The sequence below is a fragment of the Anguilla rostrata genome, chromosome 1 (assembly GCF_018555375.3).
Source record: "Anguilla rostrata isolate EN2019 chromosome 1, ASM1855537v3, whole genome shotgun sequence".
NCBI lineage: Eukaryota > Metazoa > Chordata > Actinopteri > Anguilliformes > Anguillidae > Anguilla > Anguilla rostrata.
In genome coordinates this window covers 40,564,227-40,586,029 of record NC_057933.1, presented here as the reverse complement: position 1 = coordinate 40,586,029, position 21,803 = coordinate 40,564,227, and the positions used below count along the sequence as shown (strand labels likewise).

The 21,803-nt window shown below is 39.5% G+C and overlaps 1 protein-coding gene across 1 annotated transcript; it reads right to left on the bottom strand.

The window, feature by feature from the left end:
- Nucleotides 1-990: 990 nt before the first annotated feature.
- ivd (isovaleryl-CoA dehydrogenase) lies at nt 991-21,228 on the bottom strand. Its single transcript, XM_064336987.1, has 12 exons — nt 20,961-21,228; nt 18,067-18,156; nt 17,147-17,198; nt 14,491-14,660; nt 12,700-12,793; nt 11,157-11,287; nt 9,982-10,078; nt 8,431-8,524; nt 4,103-4,184; nt 3,196-3,300; nt 2,883-2,955; nt 991-1,986 (listed from the first exon to the last, which is right to left on the bottom strand). Exons 1-12 carry the CDS (start codon nt 21,087-21,089, stop codon nt 1,853-1,855), a joined length of 1,251 nt encoding a protein of 416 aa, XP_064193057.1. The 5' UTR covers nt 21,090-21,228; the 3' UTR covers nt 991-1,852.
- Between the last annotated feature and the right edge of the window lie 575 nt (nt 21,229-21,803).

Here is a 21,803-nt window from a genome sequence, read left to right as displayed (position 1 = left end):
TGTATCATGCTAAAATAGGAGATGACCTGTCAAGAGTTTTTTGTAATATTTTGCCATTGGAAAATTGCATGGTACTGCATAATGAGAAGCTTCAGCTGGTTTTGTTGACTGATTTTAGACAAAATTCTCAACGATGTAGGTTTGTGTGATTTTTTTTACACTGCCTAGCTGTGATCATTGCTGTAAGGTAGAGAACGTTGCTGCATTCACTTTTAAAGTCACAAGCTCATGAGTACAACAGTTGGCCTGTCTCTTTTTAAACTCACAAGCCAGTCTTAGCTGTTCCCTGTAAGCCTGGTGAAAGCAGAATCTTCAATATAATCAGAGTAAAGTACTGTCGACATTTTGAGGATGTAACCCAGATTTTTTAACAAAGACCCTCATCTCAGAGGGGGTTGTCATTCCAACCAGAAAGGTAAGGTGGTTGTGTAAACAGGGTTGCATTGCTTTAATTTAGCTTTCAGGGAAAGCACCATCAAATCCAGTCCCATATGTAAGTGTGTGGAATTATTAAAAAGAGAGAAAAACAACTGGCTACAAGATAAACATTTATCTGTAAAACCAAAATTTATAAATTTAGCTAGAGCTGTTACAAGAGGACACAAGCCAAGGGTTTTTTGTAATGTGCATCACAATCTTCTCAAACAGTATCCCTGATCCAAAAGAATGTTGCTCAGGTAACAAACTCAGCCAAAGGGAAATGGTTGAATAGAAAGAGAAGCTGCAGGTTTAACATTGCTGCAAACTGCCCCCTGCGAATCTGACCAATCAACTCCAATCAAGTGCTCAAATAAGAACATAGCTGTAAAAAAAATCTATGGATTTATTTATTTCTAGCTTATCCATATTAAATGTTGGCCTTTCACAGATTCAATTTTTCTTTATAATGAAAAATGCACCAAAGCTGCTTGTACACTTGGTGCAGTTGTTTATGGTCTTAAAACAATGTCAACTTTGTCCGAATGTCAATGAAGAAGTTGGTCCAGAGGCTTTATTTTTGTTATTTATTCTATTCAAACTTGGATGCAGAAATTACAACAGAAACTTTCAATTGTGTGATTAAAAGCAACCCCTCCACATGGGTTTATAACACTAATTTTCACAGCATAGCAGAATCATGTTCTATCGAAGTACCAACTTACAAATAACCGCACCAACAATAAAAGATCTTTTAAAATTTTTACACAACACAGTATTCTTTTTCCAAACATTCATTTGAGTATGCGTTTTCAAGGGCTGGTCAATAAAACTGAGTTTGACAATACATAACAGACACACAAGTATCCCCCAGGGCAGGATGTTTTACAAGAGCTAATATTCAAATAGGCTTTTGAAAAATGATATTAATTCAACCAAAATTATCTTTTGCAAGCTAGTAGTCTCTAGGTATGTGAATACAGACAGAAAGGATATATGCTCAAAGACTTCACATCATGAACATACTTGTTTTATGATTGGAGGAGTGCCCTTAATGGAAGATATTTCTCTAAAAATATTCTTCAACAAGTAGTGTTGGTTCAACACACTTATATAGATACGATTCCCTCTACCAATGCGATTTCCTGCCTTTGGGTATTGGTATAATCATAATAATCCACCCATCCTGTGAACTGCTTCAGTACTAGTTCTGTCCTGGCCTTGCGTATGATCATTATGAGGTCAGTTACAGTTTGAGACCTTGGACAGGGTAGTTATAGATCTACAGAAACTAACCAATCATTTTCTTCACGTTAGCTAGTTATTTTCCTGTTTGTGAAATGTGTTTCACAAGCAGTTGATTTTGAAAGGCCTCTTGGCTGGGAGCCTCGGCACGTTGGCGTTGGAAGCTTGGCCGAAGCCCATCTGTGCTGCTTTACTTGTACATGGCATTGAAGCCACGGCCGATGATCATCCTCCGCACCTCGCTGGTGCCTGCCCCAATCTCATAAAGCTTGGCATCCCGCAAGTATCGACCCATGGGGTAGTCGTTGATGTATCCATTGCCCCCTGCAGGCAGAGAGAGACGAGGTAAAGAAGTGGCCCACTTCACTGCCAAAATGCTCCCTGCCTCAGGGTCCTTCCCCTTAAGACAGAAGGACAGCCAAACTGCCGACACACAGCCAGATTAAATCCACATACTGCGAGTAAAGCTAGCCAAAACTTACGAAGAACCACGACTACTGTACTTCAACTTTCAACTCTGTGAATTATGATTTTGCTAAATCTGGACATGAATAAGCTCTGGGGGAAAAATAATACATTTCAATTACAATAATACATATATTACAAAATATTACTAGGACTACCTTTTTGTTCTGCCTTATGGTTTTACCATAAATCAGAAATGTGCAGTATGCACAGTCTATTTCAATGAACACCATTTTTGAATATACATTTTTCACAGAGAGTGTGTGCTAGCCCATTACCTATATTCATAAAGATTTTCCCAAAACTATTCAATTTAAAGAGCGGGTGATGCTTATTTTCACAACTTATTTTCTGAAATAAGCACATAAGAACAGTTTAAACTTTTTTAAACAATCCAGCAATATACCAGAATCAAAGTATTTGCTAAGGTTAATTGCCAAAGTTTAAGATTAAATTTTTAAAAATCTCAAAAAAAAAGCATGTTCTCTGCTACAAAACACGACATTAGCCACAGCTGCTTTTCATTCCACACTCCACCCATCAAGCGCACACAGAGATTGGAGCTGGAGGAAAAGTCATGTGCAGCTTGTACAGGTAGGCTGTGAGAACCCCCCAACTGATCTGGTGCTTTGATGAGGGACAGAAGCACCGTCAACTGAGACTGTCCAAGCCTATATAGAATAGCGTTTTGAGGAACAGTCAATATGGGGTCTTTGGAATTTTGAATATGCAGTGCACAGAAGTTAGGCACTCACCAAGACATTGAATTCCATCCAGTGCAACCTGAGTGGCATTTTCTGCGCAATATAGGATGACTCCAGCACAGTCCTACAATAAGACGACAAATCAATTCTGAACAGCCTAATAACATTAACATTTCATTGCTGCAAACAACCTCCTAACAGGGGTTCAAATCACAGCAAAAATAGTTATGTTGTGTTCCCACTCAAAGCTGCATCATCTTAGTAAAAGAATTTCCTAGGCTTGGGGACAAAGTGTAGTCATACTGGAAAATTATATATACTGGCATATAATTTCACAAAAGTTAGTGTTGTCGCAGGGTCTCACCATGGCGTTGAAGTGGCCCTTATCGCAGGCGCGAGCTACATTGTACACATACTGCCGGCATGAACTCAACCGTGTGTACATATCCGCCATCTTGCCTTGTAGAAGCTGGATAGGAAGGAGGTACATTCAAACAAGTTCACAAGTGATCAGAGAAACAGGTGTCCGAAGGCGACACAGCATACTAGGGTACTTGCATTAAGGCACTCTAGTTAGCATTCTAGCAATTTTCACAGCTGAGAGTCACCCATTTTCCAGGTCCACTTAGGCAGCACAGTTTCTTCCATCTGCTGCTGTTAGAGTTGCATAATCAAGACTGGTAGTGGTCATTATTGTTCAGTAAGTAGTAATTGCAGGAAATGTAGGAAAAAGGTGATGTAATTATTGTAGTCCACTGCTCTTCCACCCTACTTCCCCACTTCACACTCAGTGCTCAGATGCAGACATCAAATTGCAGCCACTGTATTAGCCAACGGCAGTTCAATAGTAGTGGCTCCACATCACTTGACCTCTTTATTTGTTCCTTGGCTAGGATATAGCTGGGCTTTAACTGTAACTGCAAGCCTTTTGTTATCTGCAGGGCTATAAGCCTGCAGAGACAACTCCTTAGGGATGAGCATGTGGTACTGTGTGCTAAATACTCACCCAAATGCACATTGGGATGAGAGTGTGGGGTCAAATGAGTTTTAATAATCTTTTCATAATTTCTTATAATTATAATATGTAAAATGAACTGTTTAAAACAGAATAAACAATACACGGTTGTGTCACTTGTTAAAAAATACTCTAAAAATGAATATTACTAGCAATTCTATCAACTTGGCATACAAATTTGAATGAATACTAAATGCGAATTATCCAAATGACATTTATCATCTGAGCTTTGCCCGGTTCTGGCTGCTTGTCCAACCTGGAAGTGGCCAATCTTCTGTCCAAATGCTTCTCGGATGTGCATGTAAGGGATTGCATGATCCAATACAGACTGCATGATGCTGGAGGACATAAAAAAGGGAAAAAAGATTGACCATTGGCCTTGAGGTTCTCTTAACAGCCACAGAACCAAACTGATTTAACAATACCATATACTATATAACATGTTGAAGCAGCAATTGCACCTCCTTGAAAGGGGTTGTTCCATCTCAGATCAGACAAATGAGCACTGTGTTTGTGAGAATTATACTTCGGTGTCAGTTTCTCCAACATTTTTCACATAGTCATATAGTCAAATCGTGTAAACAAATAAAACGTTTTTTGCAGTATTCTTGGCAGATTTTTATATATAGGAGCCCAGTAAGATCCAAAATGGCCACAGTTGGGATCCCAAAAGAACAAGAGCTTTTATAATGTCCTTCATGCAAGCTTTGGCAAGGCAATTTACATGAGTTTAACATCAATGTCTACACTAATATCATTAAATACACAGGAACTGCCTTGACTCTTAAAGGGGTGATAAACACTAACCCCGCGTTCACACAGCAAGCAACGCGATAGACCTGTTGCCGGAAGTCAATTCATTCTCTTTAGCTGAGTGACGGCCAACAACCCGAGTTGGATCAGTTGGATCATTTGTCTTCTCCGTAACCGTATAAGAACACTCAAGTCCTATTCAGTTTATTTTGCTAAAAATGCCTTTGCTGGTCTTAGCAAAATTACAAATCAAAGTAATTTGCTGACATAAAACAGCAATTAATGCCAGCTTGATCGGAGGTGGGTCCCTGTTCAGAACAGTGACAAACACTGGATTTTTTGACAGGCTTGATTATTTTCCCCCTCACTGGCTCCGCCTACGTGCCTATGATGCATTGCCAACAGGTTATATTACCCCTCCCTCCTCCCCCCTTCCCTTTGTGCTCTCATTCTCAACCCCAAATCACATCTTTTAACTTTGTGAAGTGGGCAGACAGGCCAAAAACTGGTGTTGCTGTACACTTTAAAACCCCTGTTCCAGACACGCTGTGAGCGAGCGAATGCCTGACGATATCGCTTTGGAAAGTATCCTGCCAGGATACTAGTGTCGTAGAGTCACAAAATGGGAAGCACTCATCTTACAGAGTGGACGTTCACTTTATTTTGCGCTCTTTCCCCTGCCCTTTCCCATTCTTTTCAGGATAAAATTGAGTGAGTAGTACCTAAATCGTATTACAGAAAATAATTAGCCTAATTTTTAAAAATACTGTCGTAGTCAGATCAGTTCTGATAACAGTACCCACTTACTTGGTGACATAGACCAAACAATCCCGAGCCATGCAGTTTCTAATTAGTTTGGGTCCTTGTATAAATTATCTGGTGAAAACGTGGTCATTCAAACTTTGTATCACAACAAAGTGTCAAATAACAAAATTTGAATTAATGGCATATAGACAGTGCTTAGTATATGTGAGTAACTTGGGATGAGAGTGTGGGGTCAAATGAGTTTTAATAGTCGTTTTATAATTCTGTTTTTTTATAAAATGTGTTTTTCATTAGATCTCATTTCTTTTTGTACTGTGTTTGTTAGGAGTAAGTGATAATAGTAATTCATATATAAATGGGTTTTGACATACATGCATATACATAAATTCATGCAAACACACATAGCCTACATTCTTAAAGAAATACATGGATTCAATTATTTTTCCTTTACCATGAATGACAAATAAATGAAAGTGTATGTCATATTTTTAAATGGAAGTGTTTTAAATGGGTTATTGTACACGACAGAACTACTAATTGTTTGTATGTCGGTAGAGGATCTATAGGCCTTGGTTAAAAATGTGGTGTTGCAGGGTAGCTACAGTAACCTAGATAAAAAGTAGTTACCAGTACAGGTGCAGCGGTGAATGTGAACCCTTTTGACTTAAAGAAAGTCGATATACCTGGCCTGAAGAAGTCATTATATTGTGCCAGTTTCTATACAACCGGCAAAGATACCTACCAAACCAAATCGCAACAGAGATTTTGGAGCTTAATTTCGGAGGCGTCTGCATTAACATTATACACTCTGACCGTCGTCTCTTTAACAAGGTAGCTAAATTTAAACTCAATTAAAATGCCGAAAGTGGAACTATTTGGATTTCAGAAATATGAGTTTCTCGCAATGATTTTTCAGATACAAAAACAGTCGTTTAAATGTTTTATTTTTAGTCAGCCAGCAAACCCGTGCAATGAGTTAGAGGTTTGCTTCAGTCTGAGGGGGGATTTAAACCCGGGTCTGTCACTCATCCAAAAAGTTCCTTAGGCAAACACGCTACCCAGTGAGCTATGAGGGGAGTGAATGTTGGGGCTGCAAAGTTTTGTTCGTTTAAATGTGTGACTTGTAGATATGTCCATTTTGTGTGTGTATCCAATGTTTTTATTGGCTGATGTCCAATGGGGCAATGCATTCTTTGTTGGCCTGGAACATTTGTGATAATGTAATTGGGTAGGAGGAGGAGGAGTAGCCATTACATTACAGGCATTTAGCAGACACTCTGATCCAGAGTGCCTTGCATAACTTTTACATAGCATTTACATTGCATCCATTTATACAGCTGGATATATACTGAAGCAATGCAGGTTAAGTACCTTGCTCAAAAGTACGTGTTCTACCTGCGAATCAAACCCTTGACCTTCAGGTTGCAAGACCACTTCCTTACCAATTATAATACACTGTCGCCCACATAATGTCACTTGAGCATAGCAACACTTTTGAGACGGAGTACACCCGCAAAATGTTGCTGAAATAGAGACAAAGCGAGCGATGAAACCAAACTGAACCACATCGCACTGTATGTTAGTTGTCCCAATTCAAAATAAAATGCATAGCACTGCACACAATTACAGTCTTGATTTTAATGATTTCATTAACTGAATACACAGAGAGTTTGCAATATTTTATTATCGAAGAAACATTTTATTCATAATGTTTTATCGCAGTTAAAAATGTATGGTCATAACACACATTCAAAAAGTGCAAGCCACAGCACAGAATCACAGAGCCACACACTGAGAGAGACAGAGTGCTTGGGAACGTTGGCTCTTTTCGAGTGTTATCACAGCGAGACCCGAGGCACTCTGCCTGGACCTGAACCAAACATGAATGGAGAGTTCAAACGGACTGAAACCTGGTCGGGTCTTGGGATTTGGGTTTCTGCAGAACTCACAAAGGCCTCTGCTTTCGAGCACAAAAGTTGTTCCCAACCTCTAATGAATATTTACAAAGCAGACCTGCAAAGTCCCCCCCACTACCATGTCACTGATTTCTGTTTCTGAATTTTAAAAAAGCGATTTTAAAAAAAGAGTCGAAATTTGAATATCTTTATTTGAAAGTTCTGATATTTCAATACATATGACTTTTCCTTGTAAAAAGGAAAAAACCCAGTTCTGCTCATCCCTATCCTCTATCATGTAAAATATGTCCTATGCATATACTTAGTTTGACTATGCAGCTATTTGTATCATCACTATTCCCTTAAATAATTATACCTGAATTTACTGGCCCAAAGGACCCCAGCCAAACTACTTGGGAGTACACAAGCCAAGCTTAAGATTCATTCAGATGGATGGACAAAGAACATGTAAAAAATATATTTTGATTACAAAATGCATCTCAATGAGTGCTGTCTGATTTGAGATGGAATGACCCAAATAGAGTGAACGGCCTACACGCATTCACAGTATAAAATTGAATTTATCGATTTGGCAAATTCTCTCCTCCAGATTGAATTACAAGCCTATTATTACGGAATAAAGACAACAGACATTAAATGCATAATCAAATTAAATAAAATATACAGGACCATACTACGGATATGAACAATTTATCGATTCATCGACAGTCAGTCGCAAGCATGCATGTCAAATGTTAAATTAAATCATCGAAAACATTACATCTTAAAAGAAATGTATTCTCAAACTGTTCAAACTAAAAGATCACCACATCAAATACAATCATTCCGCAAAAAATATATCAATGCCCATTTCTTCATTTTAAAAATGTTTTGATCTCGTGATCTGCACTGATTCAAGTGGCATGATATTAGCGGTATCCTACATCTAACAGTTAAAAAAGTGTTTGACGGTAATTGCCCATTTCAGACAGCAACTAGTCAAAGGTCAGAAATGTGTGTTATTCACATTCCTAGACCACACAACAACAGCAAACGAGCATCAAGCTGAATAATGGTATAGAACAAAGGGTACACCAACCACAGTGCCCAAAAATGATCAAGAGGAATTTGCCTCATACTAACATCACTCATTTTATCTTCATATACTCACCCCAAAGGGCCAGCTGAAAGCACCAGTCTTTCCAGATCCAGGCCACTCATCAGGACATACACGCCTTTGTTGAGTGGGCCCAGGACGTTCTCCCCTGAGAAACACAGTTTTGTTTCAATAAGTACCTGCCTACAACCTAAGAAAGCCAAGGGAGTGGGGACCCAGCTGGTTAAACAGCAACACGGGTGGCAACACTACATCATAGGGGGCGAGTGTCTCAGTATTCCCATTAAGGGAAGAAATTCCAGCAAAATGAATGGACATTTGTTGGCGGGGTGTAGTTGCATGAAATATGCATAATATGGTACTGCAGATGGGCACAAGAACAATGAAAGCAATTTTTGCTGCGAGACAAAAAATGCTATGAAGAGCGAGGTCAAACCTGAAGACAAAATCCCCAATCGGAAGACAAACAAGACAGAGAGGGGAAGTATAAAGCCTGACAATCAGAGAGGAGAAATGCTTCTGTCCTGAACCTGCTCTGAAGCCTGCATATCATCCCCATACCTATCAGTGTAATTCTAGGGACAATCGTCTCTTTGTTTATTGGGATGAAGTGTGAGAGATGGAGGGGAAGTGGAAACAGAATGCAAATGAAGCCAGTGTTAAAAGAGAATAAATATCAGAAGCAATAAAATCGTCTTTATCTGCACATCCTCGCAATTACAAGGGAAACAGTTTTGGTTAGCATCTGAACACGCCAACGTTAAAGCTGGTCTCCACAGTGCGCCAGCCAGGAGCCTTGATAATGACAGGGGGGAAGCAAGTGGCAACAACAGCTTTCTGGGTCAAGAGGTGCCGGCTTGGCTGGAGGCCAGGCGTGGCCCAAAAAGATGTGGAAGACTGAGGAAGGATGGCTCCACTGCTACACTCTGCCAGCACCGGAGTTTTAATGAGATATCTTTCGTCTGCGCTGGCAAGTCCTTTTTAGACGAAGGGCTGCTCTACAACAGAGCGCAGTTGTTCAGCAGATTAAAAATGTATGGCATGAGGGATGATGCAGCTGTCGGCATGGTAACATGATCAGCGCGCCTGCCTTTCAGTTTGCCTGTTCAGTGGATACCATCATCTAACAAGAATCAAAAATGAAAATACATTTTTTTAAAGAATAAGCCTGACCTCCCAGTGAACATGATTTGTGACTCCAGAGAAAAGGAGGAAAAAAAGGCTTCTCTAAAGGTGAAAACCCCTCCACATTTCACTTCATATAAGCACTCATGATGCACAAAAGAACATACAACCCACTTCTTACCAACTAGAAATAGTTGGTTAGGTACGCTAGCTTTCAGCTAGTTGGTGCTATCATTGCAAATAAGTTTCTAGCAGGCTTCCAATAGTAAGATGATCTCTAAAATCTCTTTTTTGTGGCGTCAAAAGGCCAATAGCTGTATCACAGCACATATAAAAATATAACTAAAATGAAGTGTTCAAAACAACCCCAACCAAATTAGTTTACACAATCCCAAACAACCCCAGGTGTGTGCAAAAGAGAACTGAAACTGGTCTAGTGTGAATTCCCATGAGGATTGAGTAATTTACACAGGAACACACCTGGAACTATGCAGTCCTCGAAGATGAGCTCACAGGTGTTGGATCCTCGCATCCCAAGCTTGTCTAGCTTCTGGGCAGTGCTGAACCCAGGCATGCCCTGGAAAAAGGGAGGGAGAGAATAGTGGGAATGGAGACAGGGGAGCAAGTGCCAAAGGCACTGAGGTTGCAACAACAGGCTGCATATTTATTATGTCCAATTTTGGCCCTGTCATCACTTTATTTGTTTTCCAACCGAAATACCCTCATTGGTGTTGTTTTCTTTGTCAGCAGGGGAAGAGCAATGGAGAATGTTCATTCTCAGCCATATCTAAAGTTTGACATTTTAAAAAAATGTTATTAACGGTATCATCATAGAGAATTTAAGAGAGTAGCCATCCTGGATTATGCCACACTTGATTTTGCGGTGTGATTTTTGCCAGATTTGGCACTGATTGTTGCTAAACTGGCCTCATGGTGGCACTCTAAATACTTTTCTTGCCCAGCTTTTAAATGTTCATAACAAATGACATTGCAACACAGAGGTCTGGGTTCCTTGTCCAAGTCTAAATTAATTGCAACGTCAAATCAAATTTCTTTGGCAAGCACTTTTTACAGAGAACTGCCAGAGTAACTATTGAGAATTGGGCAAAACCCAGTCCTGAATCCCTAAAAGGTAAACAGTGAGGTAAATAAAAACTCCCCAGTCAGAAGAAATCTCGGAAGGAACCCAGTTATACAGGCTACAGCTACTGTGGAGGTAGAATGGATGAACAGGAAAAGGAAAGGAAAGGTTGCTATATCAATAGATGGCTGAAAGAGCCTGAATAGGATATGATAAAGTGAATCGGGCACCCCATTTGGAAGACTATACTTATTAAGGGCTAAAACCAGTATGCCTGTTTTGAGAGTCAGTCATGGTAATAATAAATAATCTATATAACCAAATTAATGCATAACCATTAATGAAAGTAAAATAAAATTTTATTCTCCAGCAAAAAAGAGGTGCTTATTGTGCATACTTGTAAGTATATGAACAGACATACATGCACTGTACATGCAAAGTGACATATTTATATAATTGGAGAATTACATGTCAGTGCATGTGTATATGGAACAGGGGTTATGCTGATTTCAGGTCAGGGATTCAGCGAGCTACATGGGTAGGGGTTAGAGTCAGTAGGTAGGTAATTTCTCACCTTCTCCACGATGAAGGCAGTGATGCCACGAGCCACAGCTTCAGGTTCAGTCTTTGCATATACAACTAACACATCAGCGTCTGGCCCATTGGTGATCCAGAACTTATTTCCGTTGAGAACATAGTGGTCGCCTAGGGAACAAAAAAAAAAAAAAAAACCCCAGAGCTGAGCATTTCCTGTGACTGAAACCAGAAATGTACAGAGACCTTGTGTTGGTTTGTAATATTCAGCCATTTGACAATGCTACATTAATCCAGTGTTTACTGTGGATTACTGTGGTGGATGGATTTGGGGGAAGATACAACACGCTTATTTCCTCTGCAGGCCACTCTATTTACTGCATATGCATATTTTAATACTGAATGACTTGTGGTTTCAAGGAGTCTACACATATTAGTAAATATATAAAGATCCTAATCCAGTGATTAGCACCTTTGCCATTCAGAATGCCTTACAATTACATATTTTGGGTCCGATACCATTTCTAATGTCTGTGACCGCAACCTCACATCTCTTATGCTGGAAATTATTTGTGATGACTGTAAATAAGAGTAGAAAATGCAAAAAAAAAAAAAAATTTGAAAATAGAAATTTTTTATTTATTGAAAAAGGAGAGCAGACTTCCTTTTTTTATTTTTTTTTTGCCTTACTTAGACATAAGCAGATAGAGGAGAGATCACGGCTCAGAAGATGCCACATAGCAGGGGAGAAAAACGCCCACCCGCGAGCGGCACTTGCATAAGGCTCAAAATTCTGCTGCCCGACGGACTGCGCCACACATCTCGCCGAATAAACTTTAACAAGCAGAATGAAAACGCTTGCAGAGAAGAACTTTCATTAACCCCTTTGTTCAAGCCCTCTAAAGGCCGGGATGTCGGCATCCTGAGATTGCTCAACTCAGACATTCATTGCTCCTGTATCCATTCTATGATTGGAAACAACATGTTCTAGTTTTATTAGTAAATGATACACTACAACACCAAATACAGAGTTTCTAAGTGCAACCATTGTTGCGTAGTTTGTCCATTTAACAAACACCCCCTGCTGGAATCATCTGCAACTATACTGACAAACCGGACAAAAGTGTATATCAAGGAATTCATACAAATATTCTTTCAAGACCAAAAAATTGTATTCCATCATAGCAATACAATAAAGCCAACAATAGAATTGAACAATCTTATAATGCTGGCATCATGGCCAGTAGGTGTTTGCACGAACAAGTTAATGACTCACCTGTGTAGCTGATGTTGTAATTGTGATTTTGTTGCTACAAAGTTAGACTTTTTACATGTGTAATGTACACTTTACCCCCTGCATGCATTTTTGTGTTTGTGGGTGCATGTGTCTACATCCAAACTCACAAAGTTCAATACTGGCCCAGCTGACAGGCCAGGCCAATGTCAACCTCTACTTAATACACTGACATTTTTTGAAAAGCATATTCAATGATAATTTTGAGTCAAATTACTCATGACCAAAATGGGTTATAGCTTGAGGCTAAAAAATATGGTTGCTTGATTGAGGGTAGACTGTGGCTCACCTTCCTTCCTGGCCTTCAACTTCATGGAAACCACATCAGAGCCAGCATTGGGCTCACTCATAGCCAGGGCCCCAATATGCTCCCCTGTCATCAGCTGTAAGAGAAATGCATCAGTCGGTGCAGCTCCAATAAAAGAAATAACTTGACTTTGATGAATGTTATGCTTAATGTACTAATGGGAATTCTGCATCATGTAATAAATTATCCAAAATGGACATTGCCTGAAACAGGACGTATATCACATGAGTCATAAGCAGTAAAATATTATAGCTATACTTTTATATCCAGATTTGTCTACATGTGTGTACACCCATTTGTCAGCCTGCCTAACTGCACATTAGATCATTCGTGCTTCCATCTGTCTGCAAGTCTACATGTACACTACATTTCCAAAAATAAGCGGACACCTGAACATCACATCCATCTGTACTCGTTGAACATCTCATTCCAAAACCACATTAATATGCAGTTAGACCCCCCATTGCTGCTGTAATAGCCTCCACTCTTCTGGGAAGGCTTTCCAGTAGATTCTGGAATATGGCTGTGGGGATTTGCTTCCATTCAGCCACAAGAGCATTAGTGAGGTTGGGCGTAAGGCCTAGCTCACAGTCGGCAATCAAATTCATTGCAAAGGTGTTTGATGGGGTAGAGGGGTCAGGACTCTGTGCAGGCCAGGCAAGTTCTTCACCAAACTCAGCAAACCATTTCCTTATTGACCTTGCTTTGCGCATGGGGGCATTGTCATGCTGAAACAGGAAAACTGTTGCCACAAAGTTGGAAGCACACAATTCAGTAGAATATCTGTGTGTGCTGTAGTGACACTCTCTTCACTGAAACTAAAAGGCCTAGCCCAAACCATAAAAGCCCCAGCCCCCGTCCATTATTCCTCCTCCACCAAACTTTACAGTTGGCACTATCTAGGCCAGTCGTTGGCACTATGCATTCTGCCAAACCCCAATTCGTCTGCCAGATAGTGAAGCGTGATTATTCACTCCAGAGAACGCATTTCCACTGAGTCCAATGGCTGGGTGCTTTACACCACCCCAACCAATGCTTGGCAATGCGCATGGTGATCTTGTGTTTGGCTGCTCGGCCATGTAAACACATTTTATGAAGCTCTTGATGAACAATTCTTGTGCTGAAGTTGTTTCGAGAGGTAGTCTGGAATTCTGTTGTGAGTGTTGCATCCAAGGAACGATTTTTATGAGCTACAAGTTTCAGCGTTCAGAGGTCACATTCTGTGGTCTTGTGCAGCCTAACGCTTATCGCCTGAGCTGTTGTTGCATCCTATACTTTTCCACTTCACAATAACAACACTTACAGTTGACTGGGGCTGCTCTAGCAGGGTATAAATTTGACAAACTGACTTGTTGGAAAGGTGACATCCTATAACATAGCCAAAGTCACTGAGCTCTTCAGTACGACCCATTCTACTGCCAATGTTTGTCAATGGAGATTGCATGGCTGTATGCTTGATTTTATGCACCAATTAGCAATGAGTGTGGCTGAAATAGCCAAAACCACTAATTAGAAAGGGTGTCCACATACTTTTGGAAATGTAGTGTATTTGTGTGTACATCTACTTTCTTGTACAATAATACATATCAACATACATGTCTGTGTGCACCTGCCAGTGTTCTCGTATGCACCTCCACACATATGTGGGATTGTGTCATGGTCTTATCCTAGTGTGCACAGATTTGTCAAATCTGAGCCTTTATATGGGTTTGTGTGATGGGCTGGTTGAACTTTGGGCGTGTACGTTGATTTGCAATGGCGGGCTAGTCGAACCTTGGGCAAATATTTTTCTTTTTGTGCTTCATTGCCATGGCGCACCAACTGGTTGACGCAGAGATTGGAGTGCGCCCCATAGCTAAGTGCGACAGCAGCTGATACTCTCGTCATCTCCTCCATCACAATCACGTGATCCAGATAGCCCAAACCCGAGCCACCCAGCTCCACTGCCAACAGAGGACAAGAAAATAGACCTCCATCCAGTGAAAGACCATCATTATGCATGCATGTCGTCAGAAGGCCCAGGTTCTCAATTTATTCCACTCATTGAACTTTTGTCATGATCTAATGAGCTGTTCATGAAAATGCAATTACAGCCTTGTGTGGGCAGACCAAAGTTGTACACAGGCAATGACTGAACATCACTCCATAACCTCTGCTTCCACCATACCGCACAGAATGCTTCACATTTGAGAATTTCTAGTTACAAAGACAAATAATAAAGGATGAGATGAAAGGATACCATGAGAGAACTACAAAGATGACTACAAGAAATTAACTGGAGGCAAAAAAGAGGCTCATCTGTGTTTAAAGTGTTTGAGTCCAAAGCCAAATGAGAGGGTGTAGAGTGCCCTGAAGCTGGGGTGGATCGAGTTTCCCACTGCTCTTTCTTTTTGAACTTCCTTTTAAGATAAGGTTACAGGTAATGGCGGTGTAAAACCAGGTTCTGTATAATAGGATTTACTTTTGTATTCAATTCCAATTGTTTATTTGTTTGGTTAACTTTACCACACATATTGATTATTATTATACATAAATTCAGTGGGCTCCTGGAGACATCATGTTTTTGTGTTCCAAAGACTAACATAGATGTTCTCAACTTTGTTGCACACTCTTTATCACTTGCTGATTGCAATGTAATGAATGTAATGACATACCTGATAGATACATGCAATACAAATATCATGGACTTCAAATCATGGGGATCATGACTTCAAAAAAATATTGTTATTTTTGACAATGACACCATTTTTGTTGTTTTGGCTCTGCACTCCATAATATTGGATTTGAAATTAAACAATGAATATGAGGTTAAAGTGCAGATTGTCAAATTTTAATACCCCCCCCCCCCGCAGCGAAGCAAAAGCAATGGGACAAATTAACAATCTGAAATTGTTGAAGTAATTGTATTTAGTACTGGATTGCAAATCTGTTGTATTTAATGACTGCCTGAAGTCTGCAGTCCAAAGATATCACCAGATGCTAGATATATTCCCTCGGGATGCTCTGTTAGGCCTGTAACTGCAGCCATCTTCAGTTCCAGTTTCTTTCTGGGGCATTCTGCCTTCAGTCTTGTCTTCAGCAAGTGAAGTGCATATTCAGTTGGATTCAGGATGTGTGCTTGATTTGGCCAGTCAATAACATTTTACTTTTTGGTCCTGAAAAACTCCTTGGTTGTTTTAGCCGTATGTTTGCAGTCATTGTCCTACAGCAAGGTGAAGCACTGTTCAATGTGTTTTGAGGCATTAGGTTTCATCTGAGCAGGTTAAATGTTTCTGTAAACTTAAGAATTCATCTTTCTGCCGCCATCAGCAATCACATCATCAGTGAAGACAAGTGATCTAGTTCCAGTGATAGCCATACAAGCCCTAGCCATGTTTCACAGATGAGGGGATGCTTTGGATTATGAGCAGTTCATTTCTTTCTCCACACTTTCCTCTTTCAATCACTTTGGTAGAGTTTAATACTCATCACATCTGCCCAGAAGACTTTGTTCTAGAACTCAAGAAAAAAAAAACTGTACTTTTTAGCAAATTCTAACCTGGCTGCTCTGTTCTTGAGGCTTACCAGTGGTTTGCATCTTGTGGTGAAGCATCCAAGTTTATGCTGGTGTAGTCATCTCTCTTGATGGTAGCCTTTGACACATCTATGCCTACATCCTCGGGAGTATCCGACAGTTGAAAATGGGTGTTTCTTCACAATTTATGGAATTCTTTGGTCATCCACTCCAAATGCAAACTGCACATCTATAATCAACTCTAGACCTTTTGTTCGCTTCTTGTGCATGAACTTATTAATGATGCAAAGACACACCACTGGCCAAGAAACACCTGAGCATCCAACTGTCCCATTACTTTAGCTCCCCTAAAATGAAGGGGCTATGCACATAAAGGGCTGTAATTCCTGCACGGATCACCAGATATTGTTGTAAATACATTGAAATTAAAGCCGACATGCACTTTAACCTCATCTTCATAATTTTATTTAAAATCCAATGTGCTGGAGTACAGAACCAGAACAACCAAAATTGTGATGCTGTCCCAATGCATTTGCATTTGACTATACACACACACACACTAGTACACATCATCAGTGGATATTAGCTTAGACAAAATGCTGCCTAGAGAAATGCATGGTTACTCAGATAAAATCATCATGGTCACATTTGTGCTACCAGCATATAGCCTATCTTTCGGTTATACAGCAAAACTAGCTGATAGCATGTGTGATAAACTAATGGAGCCAAGAGGGCAACAGGACAGGGTGCAATTGGCCAAAGCCGCCTTGTCACGGGAGGGATTATTTCTGTCAGTTTCCCTTCAAATTTATGTTGTTTAATTATCTGATACGTACCAGTACAAACAGCCAATATAGTGACACCTAAATGATATTGATCTTATCACTGCCCTGGATGAACAGATCTAGTTCTCACCTGGAGCAGTGATCCCAAGGACTCCAAGATCACCCAACTGTCTCCAGAAATCCTACATCAAGACAAGAACAATAGATTGACTGTGCCTCCTTCCTTAATATAAAATATTGCTTATGTGTTGGTTAGTTATGCAAAATAGTTCCACACCAAAATAGCATAATTCATGTCGTTGCCCATCTCATTCTACAGGATTCCAGCAGTATTCTTCCGGAAAAATCAAACGTGTTTGAAATCATCGGATCCTCCTTGACGTTTCAACAACCACATCCGGAGGCACCCGACTGAGTTGTTGACTTGCTCACACTATAAGATTATCTGTTCCAACCAAACGACCCATTCACTTTCGACAAGCAATTTTCTGCCCAATCGTAAAAAAAAAAGATTGGCAATGGCTAAATCAGGCTTAAAATTGTGTAGTGTGAGCCCGGCTTTAAAAGCATACTATGCAGGATTTTTACCTTGAAAATATTATACAATTACAGTGCTAAGGCATATCTATGCTGCACTGGCAATCTCTGTCTTTAAGCAGTACTGACACATTTTTGCACCTATAAATGTAATTGTTATTCTAAAATAACAATTACATGTATGTTTGTTTGTTTGCTAGATACAGCCCAGATGCAGGCTGTACTTATTTAAAGTATAAAGTACAAGTTTCCATTCAAACAAATTGATTTCTCTCAAGCACCACACAGGCATTCAAGACAAAGCAAGCAGATAAATCAAGTGAATTATATTAGCAAGCTGTTCCTGTCTGCAATCGCTTTTTACAACCAGGCATATTTCTTGAGGTTGAAAAATCACATAAAAGCACACAAGTCAGGTATTAGCACAAAAAATTATAATTTAAAACCAGAACGGTTTAAAAGGTCATTTTCTTTTCTTGTTTTCATGTGATACCACTGGTTCTTTCAGCTTACCCGCATCCCTTTGAACTCATTGCTCTTGTCGATCTCATCTGCGCTAGGGGCCAATTGCTCCTGAAAGAACCTGCGAACTGTTTGCCTGAGCTGCAGAGAGGACACAGTGGAAAAACAGACAGTCTTTTAATACCAAAAATGTGCTCTTCCATTAAGCAAAACAATACTGCCCCCTCTCCCAATAACTGCAAAAATTCCAGGATTTTATCTTATGAACAGCACTTAGGCTGTTAACGTGATGACACCTTAATCTTCTATTATTCTTCACGGCATTGTCTCCAAATCGGAGGACATGGTAAACCAGTTCAAATATTACATTATATTGGTTAGCAAATATTACAGAGCAGCATGTTACACATATACTTTCAAAATCTATGCACTTGTGTCATGTCAGATCTTTAATTATTGTCAGCTCAAGCTAGTTAGATTCATGTGGTAAATAGTTAGCAAGCAGTTTCCCAAAAACTCACAAGGTAGTTATACTAATGCTAATGAACCGTTATAAAGTCCACTAGGGTGCTAGCAGCTATTGCTATTGTTATCACTGTGAATAACAAAATGGAATAAAATGCATAAGATGCATTCACGTCTATAATGTTTTTGGGGAGAGACAACACAACTCCAGCCTGTGCAATCTATACCTCTGGCAGTTTGATAACTTGGCTATCTAGCTAAATTAGCCTGAGCCATTATCAGCAAATCAAGGACTAGATAAGCAAGGTAGTTAATTTGCATTAGCGTATCTAGGCAGCTACCTTGATTCTGCAGTGAAAGCAACTCAACCAAATTAGGCAATAACTCAAAACACTTTCCCTTATTTGAAAAAGCAAGTTCCTTTCCAGTTCTTATGCATTTCTGTGGGTACAACTACCACAGGACTAAATAAGAGTTATAAAGTAAAGGTTAACGAGATGTAATATGTAATTACCATATAATTACATAGGAAGTGTGGTTTAGTGTTTTCTACTGTAGCTTATGAAATTACCTTAATGTAAAATGTTCTGAAACATGAAAAAGCACCTCCTGCCCATTCGCACCATACATTTACTATATTGAAGTTTCAATACAATTAGTTTCATAATACATTCATTGGACACAGCGATACTGTTCCATTGCATTTGAGCACAAATTATCTTCGTAAATATTATATTCAATGTCTACTCTGAAACCAAAATTATTATTTTCTATTCTGCAATTGTATTCATAATTCTTTGTAAAATTATAATTCAAAAGTATTTTAACACTGAATGACATTACAGGTGTAAAAAGTGACCATAATTTACATGTGCACCCAGTGTCTCCAGATGCGTCTGTGTGTACGGCCCTGTAGAGATCTTTAGAGAGTCTGGAGCTCAAAGTGAGAAAATGGCACACCAACCAAGAAAAACTGTTGTACAAATCCCAGTTACAGTACAGAATTGATATTACCCAAATGAATGAATGAATGAAAATAAATGACAGCAACAATAATAATACAAATATTTTGTAAAATGTAATCAAAACAAAAGGGTACATAAGGCAATTGGGGCAAAGGGGCCAGGTGCTATTAGCTATTCAAGATTTAAATTAAGTCGTGAGTATGATTCATCTCGCGCGCACGAATTAAAAAAAATAAATAAATAAAATAAATAAATAAAAATCCATATCAGCCACCGGCCTCCGTAAGAACAGTTACGTGGGGAGAAACACTCTGAAATATGTGACGTAATAGACGCTTTCAACCAATCCTGGAGAGGCGTGGATAGCCACCCCAACATCTTGTTACGGCATCTTGCTTACTGCTTTGTAGTATTTTACTTTGCAGTACTATTGAATAACAATTCAATATACATCTACAATTATGTTGTGATACACTATTTAAAACCATTTTAATACCTTACCATACCTTAGCTTGAAGGTTAGCCAACTAACGTTAGTAGAACTTTCTGAAATATAGTATATCATATACTATGGAGAAGAAATTATCTAGCTTTCCAGAAATGTTGTATTTTTCTTCAACAAAGTTATTGCTGTAACCTCATCTTTCTTGTTAACGTTAGTTCTTGAGGCCTTATAGCCAACTGGCTAATTATAGTTATGGCTAGCAAATGCATCTGCTGATAAACCCACCACCTATTAAAAACCAGGCTAAAGTTCATCTGAACTTTGATCGGAGCTGCTGACGTCCCTAATTGAACTATACAGTTTCAACATAGCTATAGTCTAAGCAGATACGGTTAGCCGTGGACCACAGGAAGACTAGCAGTCGTTCCGGCGACAGCTAATGGGGATCCAAAATAAACAATACCAACACAATCACGAGAACAAACGTACTTTGTGTACAAGGCCCCTGGATCAGATGGAAGTTGTTTATAGATGAAACGCTCTTTGCATATTCAAATCAGGGAAGGCTACGAGGACTCTCTCAAGCAAGCAGCGATTGCAGTTTTGGGCGAGAAAAAGGCTCATGTTATAAAGTGCTGGTTATCAAGTTAGTAAGTAAACATCGATGAGCTTGAACGCACTCTTAGCTTGAAGGTTAGCCAACTAACGTAGAACTTTCCAAAATATATATAACAGTATATGGAGAGGAAAACATCTAGCTTTCCATAAATGTTGTATTTTTCTTCAACAAAGTTATTGCTGTAACCTCATCTTTCTTGTTAACGTTAGTTCTTGAGGCCTTATAGCCAACTGGCTAATTATAGTTATGGCTAGCAAATACATCTGCTGATAAAGGCATGATCTAATGCATGCCATCTAGTAAAAACCTGAAGTTCATCTGAACTTTGATTGGAGCTGCTGACGTCCCTAGTTCACCTATAACGTTGCAACATAGCTATAGTATAACTAAGCAGATACGGTTAGCCAGTTTCATTGGCTAGGTAACTTTGCTTGCATGCATTTCAAGCTACCTGGATCTGCTCGTCCGTCAACCCGTTCACAACATCATCAATCGGGACAGCAGAACCAGCGCAGCCACGTCTTGACACAGCCGAAGATATCCTCAGACCGAACTGCAGCGCTCTCTTCACCGCCAACATCGTGAATCTTAAAAAACTGAAGCACCGACACCAGGGGTCAATGGATACTCTGGAAGGTCGGAAAATAACTAAATCGCAGAATATGGGTTAGCTAGTGCGCCATATTGAGAAGGGAAATTCTGTGACCTGGGGTCGGTCGGTTGGAAGATTTTCATAGGTCGTGTAATCTGCGTCAGATGACGAGCAGCGTGCATTGCAGCGAGCCTTGCCAAAGATAGTGAACGAATGAACAAGATGCGCATGTTATAACGGAAGTATGGAGGACGAACCTCAATTAGACCGGAGGACAGGGAACAAGAAAGTCCGGATTAACTAGTAAACAAAGCACGGCAGCTGACTAAATCTTTAAACGTGAATATGCAAAATAAATTAATTCAACTAACGGCTTTGAAAAAGCTTCGCCAATTTATGACAACGATATTTGACAACGATTGATTTAAATGGTTACAAGATTAAATATTGTTTTTATTTATGAAAATTGCAATAACATGACTGTTGGGGGACAATAAATAAACAAATTTGTGGCCAGTTGGTGCCAAGAGTCACCAAGAGTGCTAATGTGGACAGTCTGTTTTATGTAACTTGAAGGAAAACAATGCAGGGTTTTTTACTTTAAAGTATTATAAAATAACCATGCTAAGGCATCTATGATGAACTGGCAATCTCTGTCTTTATGCACTTTTGCCAAATTTATGCACCTTTAGCTGTATTTGT